Source organism: Oncorhynchus nerka, linkage group LG11, assembly GCF_034236695.1.
Source record: "Oncorhynchus nerka isolate Pitt River linkage group LG11, Oner_Uvic_2.0, whole genome shotgun sequence".
Taxonomy (NCBI): Eukaryota; Metazoa; Chordata; class Actinopteri; order Salmoniformes; family Salmonidae; genus Oncorhynchus; species Oncorhynchus nerka.
In genome coordinates, this window is record NC_088406.1 from 55,598,762 (window position 1) to 55,617,941 (window position 19,180).

The following is a 19,180-nucleotide window of genomic DNA, read 5'->3' on the forward strand; positions in this document are numbered from 1 at the left end:
AGGTCAAGCAGAGGCACTGAGTTTGAAGATAAGCCTTGAAATTCATCCACAGGTACACCCCCAATTGCCTCAAATTATGTCAAATTAGCCCATCAGAAGCTTCTAAAGCCATGACATTTTCCTGGAATTTTCCAAGCTGTTTAAAGGTACAGTCAACTCAATGTATATACATTTTTGACCCAATGGAATTGTGACAGTGACATATCTGTAAATAAAAATAAATACAGAAATATCTGTAAACAATTGTTGGAAAAATGTAGTGTCATGCACAAAGTAGATGTCCTAACCGACTTGCCAAAACTATAGTTTGCTAACAAGAAATTTGTGGACAGGTTTTAAAGTTTTAATTTTAATGACTCCAACCTAACCTACCTTACCTAACTTCTGACTTCAACTGTAGTTCTTGGGGTATGCATCTATCAATGCCGAACTGCACGTAATCATTCCATTCCACCTAGTGAAAATCATTGGGTGTTAGTTTGCTTTTACTTAAGTAGACCAATTTGCAGGGGTCACTATAAGAGCATTTTCGATTTTTGTCAGTCAGCACCATTGTCTAGCCTGACGACTCAAACAAAATGATTTCGCTGATATTTACGTGCGTGGCGCTGTGTTTAACCAGAGCAAGGCGTGTTGGTGGGAAAGACTATAAGGACACACCTGACGCTTAAACAGACTAGCAAAAAACTAAAACCTAAACCTAAGTTTAATTAATTCTGAACTGAAATATCGGTTTGGGCGTCAGGCGTGTCCTTCTAGACTTTTCAAGTGTGGGTAGCCAGGCAAACCACCCAGCACTGGATTGGTGCAGCTATGGACAAATTGGCGCCATTTTGAAGCCGAGAGGAGGATCACAGCCGTAGAGGGAAAGACGATTGGCTACAATTCATCAAATAAGGTAGTATTTCATTAAAACCCGGTTAACGTGTTGTGTATTGTATTCCAACATGGCATGAAGTCGATTTTGTACTTCAATGAAGAGGCGACAGATGAATGTAAATAGCTAGCTATGATTCAAAGGACGTATTTGTAATGCATTTGATTGTAGTGGCTAGCCCTAGCTTGCGTGTGCCCACCCTGTCCAGCCAAGATAGCCAGCGTGTGTGTGACTGCAGTGTTATTATTGAATTGATTTGCCATCTATTCTAGTTCCTCGCCGCATACAACGTAGTCATTGAACCGTAGCTAGATGTGTCTATAAGGCTGTAACTATCAGCTAACTGAATAAGAATAGCCTGGTCAATTGTATTGCGTTAGTCTAACCATAACTCCGACTCGACGTTCAGTACGTCTCTGTAGTTGGAACGGTGCTATTTCTGAATGTGGACACCTCGAAGACAGCAGGAGATGCAGTATCTATGGCTTGGGGAATGGACCTCGACCAGGGATAGGCACCGTGGCATAGAGAAGTTTCGCAAAGTCCGAGATGGGCCACCCTTTTTTCTTTGTTTTCTTCCATGGGCTAGATAAATGTGCGGTGTTATAGCTAATCTCATGCTATTTTGCCATGAGTCCGAGAGAAAATATTTCTGGTTTTAGATCAAAGGGAAAGACAGGATAATCAATCAATTTATTTTAGTTTTACCTTTATTTAACTAGGCAAGTCAGTTAAGAACACATTCTTAATTTCAATGACGGCCTAGGAACAGTGGGTTAACTGCCTGTTCAAGGGCAGAACGACAGCTTTGTACCTTGTCAGCTCGGGGGTTTGAACTTGCAACCTTCCGGTTACTAGTCCAATGCTCTTACCACTAGGCTACCCTGCCATTTCAGGATTTGTAAGATACTGATAGAAATGAAAACAGACCGGCCCAGTCTACCGAAGTTAAATGTTTATTCACGGGAACGTTCTGACGTGTACAGTACAAGACCTTCAATTTATAGCGACACACATACTTCCACACCAACCATCAAATCCGCCCGCCAATAGAGCCTAGGGGAGTACGTGAGAATAGTGTCTTCCTACCCTCCCCTAAGATAGGGAGAGACCTGGGACTGGGAAGTTCTCAGTGTCCCACCCAAGGTCTCCCCGGATCTGGCTCAGACAGATAGTCTGTTCTCAAAACACTAACACATTGTTCCCACATTGTTCCCAAAACGTTGATTCTGACTAAAACCACACTCAGTATTATAATATAATCATCGAATGAGTCTAACTCTTACACACATGTATTATAATAATATAATGATTCAAATTAATTTCATACAATCACATGGTATCAGACCTATGGTTTCAGGACTGTAACATTCTAATAATTTATTAAAACACATTTCCTTATCATATAGTTTATTTATTTACTGTCCTGTCATGATGGAATGGTCCCCAAGCCTATATCCTAGACACCCACCTGAGTGACCAATACACTAAGAAGAAGTCCTTATCAAATGTATTTATAAAGCCCTTCTTACATCAGCTGATGTCACAAAGTGCTGTACAGAAACACAGCCTAAAACCCCAAACAGCAAGCAATGCAGGTGTAGAAGCACATTGGCTAGGAAAAACTCCCTAGAAAGGCCAGAACCTAGGAAGATACCTAGAGAGGAACCAGGCTATGAGGGTTGGCCAGTCCTCTTGCTCTGCCGGGTGGAGATTATAACAGAACATGGCCAAGATGTTCAAATGTTAATTATGGAAATTAAGATGAGCAGGATTTTTTGTATGTACAGTTGAAGTTGGAAGTTTACATACACTTAGGTTGGGGTCATTAAAACTTAATTTTCAACCACTCCACAAATTTCTTGTTAACAAACTATAGTTTTGGCCAGTCGGTTAGGACATCTACTTTGTGCGTGACACAAGTAATTTTTCCAATAATTGTTTACAGACAGATTATTTCACTTATAATTTACTGTATCACAATTCCAGTGGGTCAGAAGTTTACATGCACTAAGTTGACTGTGCCTTTAAACAGCTTTCGAAAATTCCAGAAAATTATGTAATGGCTTTAGAAACTTCTACCTGAGGATGTATTTCAAGGCCTACCTTCAAACTCAGTGCCTCTTTGCTTGACATCATGGGAAAATCAAAAGAAATCAGCCAAGACCTCGGAAAAGAATTGTGTAGACCTCCACAAGTCTGGTTCATCCTTGGGAGCAATTTCCAGGTGCCTGAAGGTACCACGTTCATCTGTACAAACAACAGTACCTAAGTATAAACACCAAATCAAATTTATTTGTCACATACACATGGTTAGCAGATGTTAATGCGAGTGTAGCGAAATGCTTTTGCTTCTAGTTCCGACAATGCAGTAATAACCAACGAGTAATCTAACTAACAATTCCAAAACTACTACCTTATACACACAAGTGTAAAGGGATAAAGAATATGTACATAAAGATGTATGAATGAGTGATGGTACAGAGCGGCATAGGCAAGATGCAGTAGATGGTATCGAGTACAGTATATACCCTACATTCCTCATCTCATATGTATGTAAACAAAGTGGCATAGTTTGAAGTGGCTAGTGATACATGTATTACATAAAGATGCAGTAGATAATATAAAGTACAGTATATACGTATACATATGAGATGAATAATGTAGGGTATGTAAACATTATATTAAGTAGCATTGTTTGAAGTGGCTAGTCATATATTTTACATCAATTCCCATTATTAAAGTGGCTGGAGTTGAGTCAGTGTGTTGGCAGCAGCCACTCAATGTTAGTGGTGGCTGTTTAACAGTCTGATGGCCTTGAGATAGAAGCTGTTTTTCAGTCTCTCGGTCCCAGCTTTGATGCACCTGTACTGACCTCGCCTTCTGGATGTTAGCGGGGTGAACAGGCAGTGGCTCGGGTGGTTGTTGTTCTTGATGATCCTTATGGCCTTCCTGCTGCTGCGCCTTCTTCACGATGCTGTCTGTGTGGGTGACCAATTCAGTTTGTCTGTGATGTGTACGCCGAGGAACTTAAAACTTACTATGGGACCACGCAGCCGTCATACCGCTTAGGAAGGAGAGGCGTTCTGTCTCCTAGAAATGAACGTACTTTGGTGCAAAAATTGCAAATCAATCCCAGAACAACAGCAAAGGACATTGTGAAGATGCTGGAGGAAACAGGTACAAATGTATCTATATCCACTGTAAAAACGAGTCCTATATCGACATAACCTGAAAGGCTGCTCAGCAAGGAAGAAGCCACTACTCCAAAACCCCCATAAAAAAGCCAGACTACAGTTTGCAACTGCACATGGGGACTTAGATTGTACTTTTTAGGGAAATGTACTCTGGTCTGATGAACCAAAAATAGAACTGTTTGGCTGTAATGACCGGGGTTTGGAGGAAAAAGGGGGTGAGCTTGCAAGCCGAAGAACACATCCCAATCGTGAAGCACGGGGGTGGCAGTATCATGTTGTGGGGTTGTTTTGCTGCAGGAGGGACTGGTGCACTTCACAAAATAGATGGCATCATGAGGTAGGAACATTATGTGGATATATTGAAGCAACATCTCAAGATACCGGTCTGGAAGTTGAAGATTGGTCGCAAATGGGTCTTCCAAATGGACAATGACCCCAAGCATACTTCCAAAGTTGTGGCAAAATGGCTTAAGGACAACAAAGTCAAGGTTTTGGAGTGGCCATCACAAAGCCCTGACCTCAATCCTATAGAACATTTGTGGGCAGAACTGAAAAAGCGTGTGCGAGCAAGGAGGCCAACAAACCTGATTCGGTTACACCAGCTTCTGTCAGGAGAAATGGGCTAAAATTCACCCAACTTATTGTGGAAAGCTTGTGGAAACTTATGACCCATGTTAAACAATTTAAAGGCAATGCTACCAAATCCCAGAGGTGGGACCAAGTCATTGTTTTACAAGTCACAAGTATGTCTCGAGTCTTAGCACTCATGTCCCATGTCAAGACAGGCAAGTCCGAGTCAAGTCTCAAGTCAAGGCCAACTGTCTCAAGTCTCAAGTCCTAAACTACTATATTTATAACAAGAGTAATAGTTAGTATATTACATTTACGCAAATCATGAATTCTTTTAGGAAATATATTTATTACTTTTCAAATAAACTTCATATTTCCATGGAAATACATGGGTAGCCATAAGAGAAAATAAAAACCTCCCAATAGCTATCGACTATCGAGGATCACTATGGGGCGCAATATGGTGATGTAGGCTTGTACATAATCGCCCAACCACGCTGTGTGAGTGGTTACAGTAGGCTAACATATGCCAATGGTTTTAGGAACAGCAGTAACATCAGGCAGGATTTAGGCTACCAACTGCCTAGCCAGTTGTAGCTCATTCTTGGATGCAATGATCACGTTCCCGTACTGACTGTGTGGATTCTCATTGATTAACGTAACGTAAGCCAACATGCTACACTAGCAAAGTTATGAATGATATAGCTGTCGGCTATATTAGCCATGACTTACTGTTCTTTGTGCAGCTTCAAATGTCTAACAAAGTTGGAAGTTGTTGCGCCTCCGTCTGTCATTTTATCCCTGCATGTTTTGCAAGTTGCAATCCGTTTTTTGTTGATACAGCGTAGTCTTTATATCAGAAAATAATAATTTGGGGTATCACCTTTCCAAGGGCTCCATCTGAATTCGCCCGCCGATGTTCCTCTGCACTGCCAAGTGCAACTTTTCCTCAGCTAGCACAATTTGATTGGCTGCTGTCCGATTCAAACTGTAATCCGTTAAATGAAGAGTTGAGGCACTGCACACTTTTATAAATAACATAACTTTTAATATTTGGGCTTGGGGAGGGTATCAAGTCAGTTCGAGTCAAAGGGCTTAAGTCCAAGTTAAGTCACGAGTCATTGGTTGGTGTTAAAGTCAAAGTCGAGTTGCAAGTCATCATATTTGTGACTCGAGTCCACACCTCTGCCAAATACTAATTGAGTGTATTTAAACTTCTGACCCACTGGGAATGTGATGAAAGAAATAAAAGCTAAAAGAAATTATTCTCTCTGCTATTATTCTGACATTTTACATTCTTAAAATAAAGTGGTGATCCTAACTGACCTAAAACAGTGAATTTTTATTTGAATTAAATGTCAGGAATTGTGAAACTGAGTTTAAATGTATTTGGCTAAGGTGTATGTAAACTTCCGACTTCAACTGTAGGTCTAAAATGTTTTCCCTGTTAAAATAATGGTTAAATAAATAAATAGAGGCATACCAAGTGGCTCTGTGGTCTAAGGCACTGCATCACAGTGCTTGAGGTGTCACTACAGACCCAGGTTTGATCCCAGGCTGTGTCACAACTGACCATGACCGGGAGTCCCATAGGGTGGCGCACAAATGGCCCAGCGGCGTCCGGGTTAGGGGAGGGTTTGGCCCAGGGGGGCTTGACTTGGCACATCGTGCTCTAGCAACACCTTGTGGTAGACCGGGCACCTGCAGGCTGACCCCGGTCATCAGTTGAACGGTGTTTCCTCCAATAACACATTTGTGCAGCTGGCTTCCGGGTTAAATGGGCTGGTGTTAAGAAGCACGATTTGGCGGATCATGTTATTTAAAAAAGAAATATCATGCTGTCAAAGTTGACCTCTGGTTCTCCTTCTCAAACTGAACAGAACATAGGCTAGTCTGCGCCCAAGATTTTTGTATTTTTTGTGGGGACTAGCCCTAATCAAAATGTATTTTCAGAAGAAACCTTTGACTCTCCTTCTGAACTGTAGCCCTATACAGCACAGCCATTGGTTTAGCAGCACACAAAAAACGTTTTTGATCAGCAAGAGGCCTGGCCTGCTCCATTGCAGTCTGTAATGCAGCCTAATTTTATTCCCACCTACCCAGCAGCCATCTTAGAAATATAACGTTGCTCTGTGTTTCTCAGACCACACTAAATAGCCTATAGGTGCATTTGATATTTTGCGTCCTCTCACGTTTCTTTTTTTTGCGGATATATATATTTATATATGCGCAAAAAAAGAAACATCCTCTCATTTACATTTAAGTCATTTAGCAGACGCTCTTATCCAGAGCGACTTACAAATTGGTGCATTCACCTTATGACCTCCAGTGGAACAGTAGTGCATCTAAATCTTTTCAGGGGGAGGGGGGGTGAGAGGGATTACTTTATCCTATCCTAGGTAACTGCGTTTATTTTCAGCAAACTTAACATGTGTAAATATTTGTATGAACATAACACGATTCAACAACTGAGACTTAAACTGAACAAGTTCCACAGACATGTGACTAACAGAAATTGAATAATGTGTCTCTTAACAAAGGCAGGGTCAAAATTAAAAGTAACAGTCAGTATGTGGTGTGACTACCAGCTGCATTAAGTACTGCAGTGCATCTCCTCCTCATGGACTGCACCAGATTTGCCAGTTCTTGCTGTGAGATGTTACCCCACTCTTCCATCAAGGCACCTGCAAGTTCTCGGACATTTCTGGGGGAAACGGCCCTAGCCCTCACCCTCCGATCCAACAGGCCCCAGACGTGCTCAATGGGATTGAGATCCGGGCTCTTAGCTGGCCATGGCAGAACACTGACATTCATGTCTTGCAGGAAATCACACACAGAACGAGCAGTATGGCTGGTGGCATTGTCATGCTGGAGGGTCGTGTCAGGATGAGCCTGCAGGAAGGGTACCACATGAGGGAGGAGGATGTCTTCCCTGTCAAGTACAGCGTTGAGATTGAGCTTGTTGTCATTGCAGGCAGTCCGATGATACTGTGACACACCGCCCCAGACCATGACGGACACTCCACCTCCGATCCCACTCCAGTGTACAGGCCTCGGTGTAACGCTAATCCCATCGATGATAAACGTGAATCCGACCATCACCCCTGGTCAGACAGAACTGCGACTTGTCAGTGAAGAACACCTTTTGCAAGTCCTGTCTGGTCCAGCGACGGTGGGGTTGTGCCTATAGGCGACGTTGTTGCCAGTGATGTCTGGTGAGGACCTGCCTTACAACAGGCCTTCAAGCCCTAAGTCCAACCTCTCTCAGCCTATTTCGGACAGTCTGAGCGTTCCTGGTGTAACTCGGGCAGTTGTTGTTGCCATCCTGTGCTTGTCCCGCAGGTGTGATGTTCGGATGTACCGATCCTGTGCAGGTGTTGTTACACGTGGTCTGCCTCTGCGAGGACGATCAGCTGTCCGTCCTGTCTGTCTTAGGTTTAGGTCGACCGACTATGATTTTTCAACGCCGATACCGATTTATTGGAGGACCCCCCCAAAAATTGTCTGATTATTCGGACATGTTTTTAAATATTTTTTTATATATATATATTTTTTTTTAAACATTTGTAATAATGACAATTACAACAATACTGAATGAACACTATTATTTTAACTTAATAGGATTCACAAATAAAAACAATTTAGTCTCAAATAAATAATGAAACATGTTCAATTTGGTTTAAATAATGCAAAAACACAGTGTTGGAGAAGAAAGTAAAAGTGCAATATGTGCCATGTAAAAAAGCTAACATTTAAGAACCTTGCTCAGAACATGAGAACATATAAAAGTTGGTGGCTCCTTTTTTATCATGAGTCTTCAATATTCCCAGTTAAGAAGTTTTAGGTTGTAGTTATTATAGGACTGTTTCTCTATACCATTTGTATTTCATATACCTTTTTACTATTGGATGTTCTTATAGGCACTATAGTATTGCCAGCCTAATCTCGGCTTGAAGTAATAAACAGCTCTGTGCTTCAAGCATTGCGAAGAGCTGCTGGCAAACGCAGGAAAGTGCTGTTTGAATAAACGCTTACGAGCCTGCTGCTGCCTACCACCGCTCAGTCAGACTGCTCTATCAAATATCAAATGATGGACTTAATTATAATATAATAAACACACAGAAATATGAGCCTTAGGTAATTAATATGTTCAAATCCGGAAACTATCATTTCGAAAAGAAAGCGTTTATTCTTTCAGGGAAATATGGAACCGTTCCGTATTTTATCGAACGGGTTGCATCCATAAGTCTAATTATTGCTGTTACATTGCACAACCTTCAATGTTATGTCATACTTATGTAAAATTCTGGCTAAATAATTAGTCTTTGTTAGGAAGAAATGGTCTTCTCACAGTTCGCAACGAGCCAGGCAGCCCAAACTCCTGACTCTACTTTCACAGAACGCAAGAGAAGTTACACCATTTTCTTAGTTAATATTGCCTGCTAACATTAATTACTTTTAACTAAATATGCAGGTTTAAAAGTATACTTGTGTATTGATTTTAAGAAAGATATTGATGTTTATGGTTAGGTACATTAGTGCAACGGCAGTGCTTTTTTTTGCGAACGCGCTTGTTAAATCATCACCCGTTTGGCAAAGTAGGCTGTGATTCGTTGATAAATTAACAGGCACCGCAATGATTATTTGCAAAGCAGGACAAGCTAGTTAAACTAGTAATATCATCAACCATATGTCGTCAACCAGTGATTATGTTAAGATGGATTGTTTTTTATAAGATAAGTTTAATGCTAGCTAGCAACTTACCTTGGCTCCTTGCTGCACTCGCATAACAGGTGGTCAGCCTGCCACGCAGTCTCCTTGTGGAGTGCAATGTAATCGGCCATAATTGGCGTCCAAAAATGCCAATTACCGATTTTTGTTATGAAAACTTGAAATCGGCCTTAATTAATCGGTCGACTTCTAGTCTTAGGCGTCTCACAGTACGGACATTGAAATTTATTGCCCTGGCCACATCTGCAGTCATCATGCCTAAGGCACGTTCACGCAGATGAGCCGGGACAATGGGCATCTTTCTTTTGGTGCTTTTCAGAGTCAGTAGAAAGGCCTCTTTTTAGTGTCCTAAGTTTTCACAACTGTGACCTTAATTGCCTACCATCTGTATGCTGTTAGTGTCTTAACGATCGTTCCACTGGTGCATGTTCATTAATTGTTTATGGTTCATTGAACAAGCATGGGTAACAGTGTTTAAACCCTTTACAATGAAGATCTGTGAAGTGAATTGGATTTTTATAAATTATCTTTGAAAGACAGGGTCCTGAAAAAGGGACGTTTCTTTTTTGCTGAGTTTATATATCTAATAAGCAACTAATTCTAAAACACTTAGAAATATAGAAATGTAATACATTACAAATAACATGACCCTCTCCTGGACTAGATAAAAAATATATACAGTTGAAGTCGGACGTTTACATACACTTAGGTTGGAGTCATTAAAACTAATTTTTCAACCACTCCACAAATTTCTTGTTGACAAACTATAGTTTTGGCAAGTTGGTTAAGAAGTTTACATACACCCTAGCCAACTTCATTTAAACTCATTTTTTCACAATTCTTGACATTTAATCTTCGTAAAAATGTCCCTGTCTTACGTCAGTTAGAATCACCATTTTATTTTAAGAATGAAATGTCAGAATAATAGTAGAGAGAATTATTTACTTCAGCTTTTATTTATTTCATCACATTCCCAGTGATAAGTTTACATACACTCAATTATTATTTGCTAGCATTGCCTTTAAATTGTTTAACTTGGGTCAAATCTTTCAGGTAGCCATCCACACTCTTGCCACAACAAGTTGGGTGAATTTTGGCCCATTCCTCCTGACAGAGCTGGTGTAACTGAGTCCAGCCACCCAGACAGCTGATGAAACTGAGGAGTGTTTCTGTCTGTAATAAAGCCGTTTTGTGGGGGGGGGGGGGTATTCTGAATGGCTGGGCCTGGCTCCCCAGTGGATGGGTCTATGCCCTCCCAAGCCCACCCATGGCTGCGCCACCTGCCCAGTCATGTGAAATTCATAGATTAGGGGCTAATTAATGTATTTCAAATCTACTTATTTCATTTAAATGCACCATAACTCATTGAAATTGTGGCATGTTGCGTTTATATTTTTGTGCAGTATACAGTGGCAAGAAAAAGTATGTGAACCCTTTGGAATTACCTGGAATTCTGCTTAAATTGTTCATTAAATTTGATCTGATCTTCATCTAAGTCACAACAACAGACAAACACAGTTTGCTTAATTAAACTAATAACACACAAACAATTTTACGTTTTCATGTCTTTATTGAACACCACGTGTAAACATTCACAGTGCAGGGTGGGAAAAGTATGTGAACCCTTGGTTTTAATAACAGGTTGACCCTCCTTTGGCAGCAATAACCTCAACCAAACATTTTCTGTAGTAGCGGCTCAGACCTGCACAATGGTCAGGAGGAATTGTGGACCATTCCTCTTTACAAAATTGTTTCAATTCAGCAATATTCATGGGATGTCTGGTGTGAACTGCTCTCTTGAGGTCATGCCACAGACTCTTAATCGGGTTGAGGTCAGGACTCTGACTGGGCCACTCCAGAAGGTTTTTTTTTCTTCTTCAAGTGTTGATTTACTTCTGTGTTTTGGGTCGTTGTCCTGTTGCATCCGCCAACTTCTGTTGAGCTTCAAGTGGTGGACAGATAGCCTTACATTCTCCTGCATAAAGTCTTGATAAACTTGGGAATTCCTTTTTCCGTCGATGATAGCAAGCTGTCCAGGCCCTGAGGCAGCAAAGCAGCTCCAAACCATGATGCTCCCTTCACCATACTTTACAGTTGGGATGAGGTTTTGATGTTGGTATGCTGTGCCTTTTTTTCTCCACACATAATTCCTTCCAAACAACTCAACTTTAGTTTAATCTGTCTACAGAATATTTTGCCAGTAGCGCTGTATAACATCCAGATGCTCTTTTGCGAACTTCAGACTTGCAGCAATGTTTTTTTGGACAGCAGTGGCGTCTTCCGTGGTGTCCTCCCATGAACACCATTCTTGTTTAGTGTTTTACGTATTGTAGACTCGTCAACAGAGATGTTAGCATGTTCTAGAGATTTCTGTAAGTCTTTAGGTGACACTCTAGCATTCTTCTTAACCTCTTTGAGCATTCTGCGCTGTGCTCTTCCAGTCATCTTTGCAGGACAGCCACTCCTAGGGAGAGTAGCAACAGTGCTGAACTTTCTCCATGTATAGACAATTTGTCTTACCGTGGACTGATGAACATCAAGGCTTTTAGAGATACTTTTGTAACCCTTTCCAGCTTTATGCAAGTCAACAATTATTTAATATTTGGTCTTCTGAGATCTCTTATGTTCGAGGCATGGTTCACATCAGGATATGCTTCTTGTGAATAGATAACTCAAATTTTGTGAGTGATTTTTATAGGGCAGGCCAGTCTGATCCAACATCTCCAATCTCATCTCAATGATTGTACTCCAGGTTAGCTGACTCCTGACTCCAATTCATTTTGGAGAAGTCATTAGCCTAGGGGTTCACATACTTTTTCCAACCTACACTGTGAATGTTTAAATGTTGTATTCAATATAGACAAGAAAAATACAATAATTTGTGTGTTGTTAGTTTAAGTTTGTCTATTGTTGTGACTTGGATGAAGATAAGATCCATTTTATGACCAAAAAAATAAATAATCCAGGAATCCAGATAATTCCTGTAACGGCATTCAGAGGTGGAAGAAGGATCGGACCAAAGCGTGGTAAGTGTTCATGATGATTTATTCAAAACGACCTGAACACTAAAATACAAAACAATGAACGATGTGAACAAAATGAAAACCGAAACAGTACCGTGTGGCCCAAACACTCACACAGAAACAAACACCCACAAACCAAAAGTGAAACCCAGGCTATCTAAGTATGATTCTCAATCAGAGACAACTAATGACCCCTACCTCTGATTGAGAACCATACTAGGCCGAACACAAAAACCAACATAGAAAAACAAACAGACTGCCCACCCCAACTCACGCCCTGACCATACTTAAACAAAGAATAAAATAACAGAACTATGGTCAGAACGTGACAATTCCAAAGGGTTCACATACTTTTTCTTGCCACTTTAAGTGCCACTAACTCAGAGTGCTGGGTTTTTCTTTTACTAAATTTTTCGGGAGACAACATGGTTGTCCAACACACGGTCTAATTGTATGGATCAGCCATTTACCCAAATTGTTTGTCAGAGCCTCAGTATTCGGTGGTTTGTAATTGAGATGTGGTGTTCTGCACCAGTCTAAGAAAAGCAAGCTGCCATGTTTGTCACCAGGCTGTATACTTCAAAAAACCTTGTCATTTACATAATCTGGGAGAGAGGGAGTGAATCACATCTGAACTGAATAGATGTATGGGGAATGTCCTGCCAAGGAATGGAGTGATGCGTAAATAAAAGATTATGGCTGTATACGTAGGTGGAGGGAGTGGGAAGTCAGATGGATGTCGCTACTAGATGAGTAAATAAAAGATTATAGCTGTATACGTAGGTGGAGGGAGTGGGAAGTCAGATGGATGTCGCTACTAGATGAGTAAATAAAAGATTATGGCTGTATACGTAGGTGGGGGGAGTGGGAAGTCAGATGGATGTCGCTACTAGATGAGTAAATAAAAGATTATGGCTGTATACGTAGGTGGAGGGAGTGGGAAGTCAGATGGATGTCGCTACTAGATGAGTAAATAAAAGATTATAGCTGTATACGTAGGTGGGGGGAGTGGGAAGTCAGATGGATGTTGCTACTAGATGCGTAAATAAAATATAGCTGTATACGTAGGTGGAGGAAGTGGGAAGTCAGATGGATGTCGCTACTAGATGCCTAAATAAAAGATTATAGCTGTATACGTAGGTGGAGGGAGTGGGAAGTCAGATGGATGTCGCTACTAGATGCCTAAATAAAAGATTATAGCTGTATACGTAGGTAGAGGGAGTGGGAAGTCAGATGGATGTCACTACTAGATGCCTAAATAAGATTATAGCTGTATACGTAGGTGGAGGGAGTGGGAAGTCAGATGGATGTCGCTACTAGATGAGTAAATAAAAGATTATAGCTGTATACGTAGGTGGGGGGAGTGGGAAGTCAGATGGATGTTGCTACTAGATGAGTAAATAAAAGATTATGGCTGTATACGTAGGTGGAGGGAGTGGGAAGTCAGATGGATGTCGCTACTAGATGAGTAAATAAAAGATTATAGCTGTATACGTAGGTGGGGGGAGTGGGAAGTCAGATGGATGTTGCTACTAGATGCGTAAATAAAATATAGCTGTATACGTAGGTGGAGGAAGTGGGAAGTCAGATGGATGTCACTACTAGATGCCTAAATAAAAGATTATAGCTGTATACGTAGGTAGAGGGAGTGGGAAGTCAGATGGATGTCACTACTAGATGCCTAAATAAGATTATAGCTGTATACGTAGGTGGAGGGAGTGGGAAGTCAGATGGATGTCGCTACTAGATGAGTAAATAAAAGATTAAAGCTGTATACGTAGGTGGAGGGAGTGGGAAGTCAGATGGATGTCGCTACTAGATGCCTAAATAAAAGATTATAGCTGTATACGTAGGTGGAGGGAGTGGGAAGTCAGATGGATGTCGCTACTTGTCAATCTTTCCACTTTGCCTTGAGAGGACAGGTGCATATATTATAGTCTGTAGCAGGTGTTGTTTTAGCTACATTTACACTGCAGGTACAGTATGATGCAGCCATGTTCCAGGAGAGCTACAGAAAAAAGGGTCAAATCCGCTCACTGCTGCTTCCACAAAAGAGAGCAGGAATGTTACTTTTTTCCTATAGTTACTCAGTAAGAAACCACTGGCAGTTTGGGAACCACTGGCTTAGACCACCCCCAGACCACATCTACAGTTAATTGTCATTTTTTGTCCAGTCCCTGTGTCAAGGCAAACACGCTTAATAAAACACTATCTCTTAATGTTCCAGGATCGACAGTGCCGAGGTTGGACCACAGTGAGAACGAGGATATCACAGTCATGAAGAGTCTGGCTGCACAGGACGACGACAGCAAGCCCTGCAGGTGACGCAAACGACGGACAGCCGCTTCCAGCCAGGACGACAAGGCAGGCCAGGAGGCCAAGCCCAAACATGGGGGCGGAGCCGTGGACCAAGACCAATGCTGCAGACACCACCCTGGAGACGAAAGACGAACAGAACAATCCTCCCAAAAGAGGTCGCAGGAGACGGCCCCAAGGTACCATTTTGTTTTTTGACCCCGGTTGCCTTATTTTAATGGGGAAGTTCAGGATTTTACAACTTAATTTTTAGTGGCCCATAGACAAATACAGTGTGAGGAACCATCTATATCAAGTTGTAAAATCCTGAACTTACCGCTTAATGGTTGCTATCCAACTTATCTTCAACACAGCTCACATAATTTATCAGATCTCACAATACTCAGAGAAGTGTTTATACAGACCATCTTTATAGCGCCACTGCTATAAAGATGGTCTGGAACGCAACCAATGTTTACAACAAGACTGTGGGTCTTGTTGCGGTTGTTTGATCTGTTCTTGTACTTAATACTTTTACTCTATAAAGTGTTCTTGGAAGTTAGTTGTAATAAAATGTATTATTATGATCAATATTGAGGCTGCTGTGCATAATAATGACACGCTTACCAAGGGCATGAGGGGCCGGAAGAAGGCTGCTTGTCAAGCTGAGGAGGAAGAGGAGCAGGGGAAGGAGGAAGATGGCAGCAGTGAGAACATGGAAGTGAAGCCCACGGTGCAGAGAGGAGGCAGGGCACCACGGAGGTCGCAGCAGAGGCTACTGATAACTTTTTTTAATGGCTAATTGTAGATTGCTGCGGAGCAGTATGTTGCTCTGGAGCCGCGGGTTTCAGGCCCTTGGTCTAAATGGACACATTGATAGGTTGATAAATCGATAGCCAACTCCTAACATGCTACTAATCTCTTGAAAGAGAAGGTATGGATGGGGAATCTTTTGTGACATTTTGTTGATGTATGTGTTCTTTTACAGACTGGAGGCCACAGACGACTGCAGAATCCACGCCACAGAAAAGATGGGGGAGACCTCCCAAAGCACAGCAACATACAGCCATGAAAAATATGTAACTCATGTGGCATTTTCTTCAACTTCATTCCTTATCCTTTATATTTTGAATTAATTCAGTGCCTTGAGTTGCTGTTTGTAGGTTTTTGTTTTGATTTGACTTCAATGTTAACCCTGTTACTCAGTGAGGATCAGGCTGTACAATGACCTGCTGTGTGTTTCAGGCACACAGGAAGTTTGAGTACAGAGAACGAGTCCGAGGTGGAGGAGATGGAGATGTCTCAGAGCCAGGAAGAGGAGGAGAGCAAGACCACAACCAAAGTAAGTAGTCCCCTCACTCACCTCTGCCTCCCCCTCACACACACTCTCCACCCCTCACCTACCTCCCCCTTGACCTCCAGTCCCCGCCTCACCTCCACCTCTTCACCTGACCCGACACTCCCTCACCCACCCCTCTCCTCTCAGCCCCCTCCCCACCTCGTCACCCTCCTTCACATACTCCTCCACCCCTTGACCCGCCTCTCTCAATTCTCACCCACCTCAATGTGCCATCTCTCAGCTGTGCTGGTAAAGTCTTTATATACAGGACCAGTCAAAAGTTTGGAACACCTGCTAATTCCAGGGGTTTTCTTTATTTCTACTATTTTCTACATTGTAGAATAATAGTGAAGACATCAACACTATGAAATACATATGGAATCATGTAGTAACCAAAAAAGTGTTAAACAAATCAAAATCTATTTTAGATTTTAGATTCTTCAAAGAAGCCACCCTTTTCCTTGATGACAGCTTTGTACACTCTTGGCATTCTCTCAACCAGCTTCATGAGGTAGTTTCATTTCAATTAACAAGTGTGCCATGTTAAAAGTTAATTTGTGGAATTTCGTTCCTTCTTAATGCGTTTGAGCCAATCAGTTGTGTTGTGACAAGTTAGGGGTGGTATACAGAAGACCAAGTCCAGACCAAGTCCATATTATGGCAAGAACAGCTCAAATAAGCAAAGAGAAATGACAGTCTATCATTACTTTTAAGACATGAAGGTCAGTCAATCTGGAAAATTTCAAGAACTTTTGAAGTTTCTTCAAGCGCAGTCGTAAAAAAAAAAATCAAGCACTATGATGAAATTGGCTCTCATGAGGACCGCCACAGGAAAGGAAGACCCAGAGTTTACTTTGCTGCAGAGGATAAGTTCATCAGATTGCAGCCCAAATAAATACTTCACAGAGTTAAAGTAACAGACACATCTCAACATCAACTGTTCAGAGGAGACTGTGTGAATCAGGCCTTCATGGTCGATTTGTTGCAAAGAAACCACTACTAAAGGACACCAATAGGAAGAAGATACTTGCTTATGCCAAGAAACACGAGCAATGGACATTAGACCGGTGGAAATCTGTCCTTTGGTCTGATGAGTCCAAATTGGAGATGTTTGGTCCTAAACACTGTGTCTTTGTGAGACGCAGAATGGGTGAACGGATGATCTCCACATGTGTGGTTTCCACCGTGAAGCATGGAGGAGGAGGTGTGATGGTCTGGGGGTGCTTTGCTAGTGACACTGTCTGTGATTTATTTAGAATTCAAGGCACACTTAACCAGCATGGCTACCACAGCATTCTCCAGCGATATGCCATCCCTTCTGGTTTGCGCTATCATTTGTTTTTCAACAGGACAATGACCCAACACACCTCCAGGCTGTGTAAGGTCTATTTGACCAAGGAGAGTGATGGAGTGCTGCATCATATGACCTGGCCTCCAGAGTGAAGGAAAAGCAGCCATCAACGTATGTGGCAACTCCTGCAAGACTGTTGGAAAAGCATTCCTCATGAAGCTGGTTGAGAGAATGTTAGTGTGCACAGCTGTCATCGAGGTAAAGCGTGGTTACTTTGAAGAATCTAAAATATTAAATATATTTTGATTTGTTTAACACCTTTTTTGGTTATTACATGATTCCATATGTGTTATTTACTAGTGTTGATGTCTTCACTATTATAAGGAAAAACCCTTGAATGAGTAGGTTCGTCCGAACTTTTGACTGGTACTGTATGTCTAGTTGGCTTTCTAACCAGGACCTCCATGCTGTTGTTGTGCCCAGGTGCGACGGAAGATGGGCAGGAGAAGATGAGACAGAGATCATGTTTTTTTCTCCAAGGTCAGGGGGCCCGTGACCACGAGGACAAGAACAAGAACAGATGGAGAGGAGCTGTACATCGATCGCCTAGGCGATTTGCATTTTATTGTGCATGTGCAAAGGTGCCTCTACAGATGATGAAAAAAAACGACAAGTGACAAATCCAAAATTAAATCAAGTATTTGGTCCATTTTGCTGCCCAGCATTGTTTTATTAGTGTTTTGAGACGGAGAAAGGAGTATTAAATAGATAAGAATACAATTAACTAATTGCAATTTCCTCATACATTTTTCCAGTCTGTTTAATCAAATATTCTATATGAAATATGTGTTTCCTTTGTATTCCTCCGTGGAATTGGTCCTTCTGCATGGTGGCTGCTTCGCAAACAACAGGTGTTGACGAACAGTGAAATGCTTACTGATGGGGCCTTTTCTAACAATTCATAGATGATGAAAAAAATAAAAAATAGTGACACGAGGAATAAATACGTAGTGAATAACGAGTAAAACTAAGAACAATAACAAGAGAAAATAACATGGCTATACCCTGGGGTACGAGGTAATTGAAGTAGCTATACAAAGATATAAACACAACATGTAAAGTTCCTGTGTTTCATGATCTGAAATAAAGGAGTATTTATAACTAATAAAGCCCTTTTGTGGGGAAAGATGAATTGTGATTTGCTGGGCCTGGCTCCCCAGTAGGTGTGCCTGGCTCCCCAGTAGGTGTGCCTGGCTCCCCAGTAGGTGTGCCTGAATCCCCAGTAGGTGGGCCTGGCTCCCCAGTAGGTGTGCCTGGCTCCCCAGTAGGTGTGCCTGGCTCCCCAGTAGGTGGGCCTTGGTCAGGGAGGTGACCAATAACCCAATGGTCACTCTGACAGAGATCCAGAGTTAATTTGTGGAGACGGTAGAAACTTCCAGAAGGACAACTATCTTTGCAGCACTTCACCAATCAGACCCTTATCGTAGAGTGGCCAGACGGAAGCCACTCCTCAGTAAAAAGCACATGACAGCTCGCTTGGAGTTTGCCAAAAGGCACCTAAATGACTCTCAGACCATGAGAAACAAGTCTGGTCTGATGAAACCAAGATTAAACTCTGGTCTGAATGCCAAGTGTCATGTCTGGAGGAAACCTAGCACCATCCCTACGATGAAGCATGGGGGTGGCAGCATCATGCTGTGGGGATGTTTTTCAATGTTAGGGACTGAGAGACTAGTCAGGGTTGAGGGAAAGATGAACAGAGCAAAGGACAGAGATCCTTGATAACCTGCTCAGGACCTCAGACTGGGGTGAAGGACAGCGACCCTAACCACACAGCCAAGACAACGCAGGAGTGGC

General features: G+C 41.9%; 1 protein-coding gene across 2 annotated transcripts; it reads left to right on the plus strand.

Moving 5' to 3' along the window:
* Positions 1-621: 621 nt before the first annotated feature.
* On the plus strand, positions 622-18,107 carry LOC115137670 (sister chromatid cohesion protein PDS5 homolog B-like). Of its 2 annotated transcripts, none has more exons than XM_065024675.1 (5): positions 622-898; positions 14,626-14,893; positions 15,682-15,772; positions 15,939-16,035; positions 17,382-17,594. In XM_065024675.1, the coding sequence occupies exons 2-5, from the start codon at positions 14,788-14,790 to the stop codon at positions 17,412-17,414; spliced, it is 327 nt and encodes a 108-aa protein (XP_064880747.1). In that variant the 5' UTR covers positions 622-898; positions 14,626-14,787; the 3' UTR covers positions 17,415-17,594. The 2 variants fall into 2 exon arrangements, with proteins under 2 accessions (XP_064880747.1, XP_064880748.1); XM_065024676.1 differs by lacking the exon at positions 17,382-17,594 and adding an exon at positions 17,807-18,107 and having other exon boundaries at positions 630-898.
* Positions 18,108-19,180: the final 1,073 nt, after the last annotated feature.

Excerpts from the sequence above, each read along its gene's own strand:
- LOC115137670 (XM_065024675.1), top strand. The coding sequence starts at position 14,788 with ATGGGGGCGGAGCCGTGGACCAAGACCAATGCTGCAGACACCACCCTG. Across the intron at positions 14,894-15,681 it reads TCGCAGGAGACGGCCCCAAG|ACTGGAGGCCACAGACGACT; the intron begins GTACCATTTTGT and ends GTTCTTTTACAG. Across the intron at positions 16,036-17,381 it reads AGAGCAAGACCACAACCAAA|GACAATGACCCAACACACCT; the intron begins GTAAGTAGTCCC and ends GTTTTTCAACAG.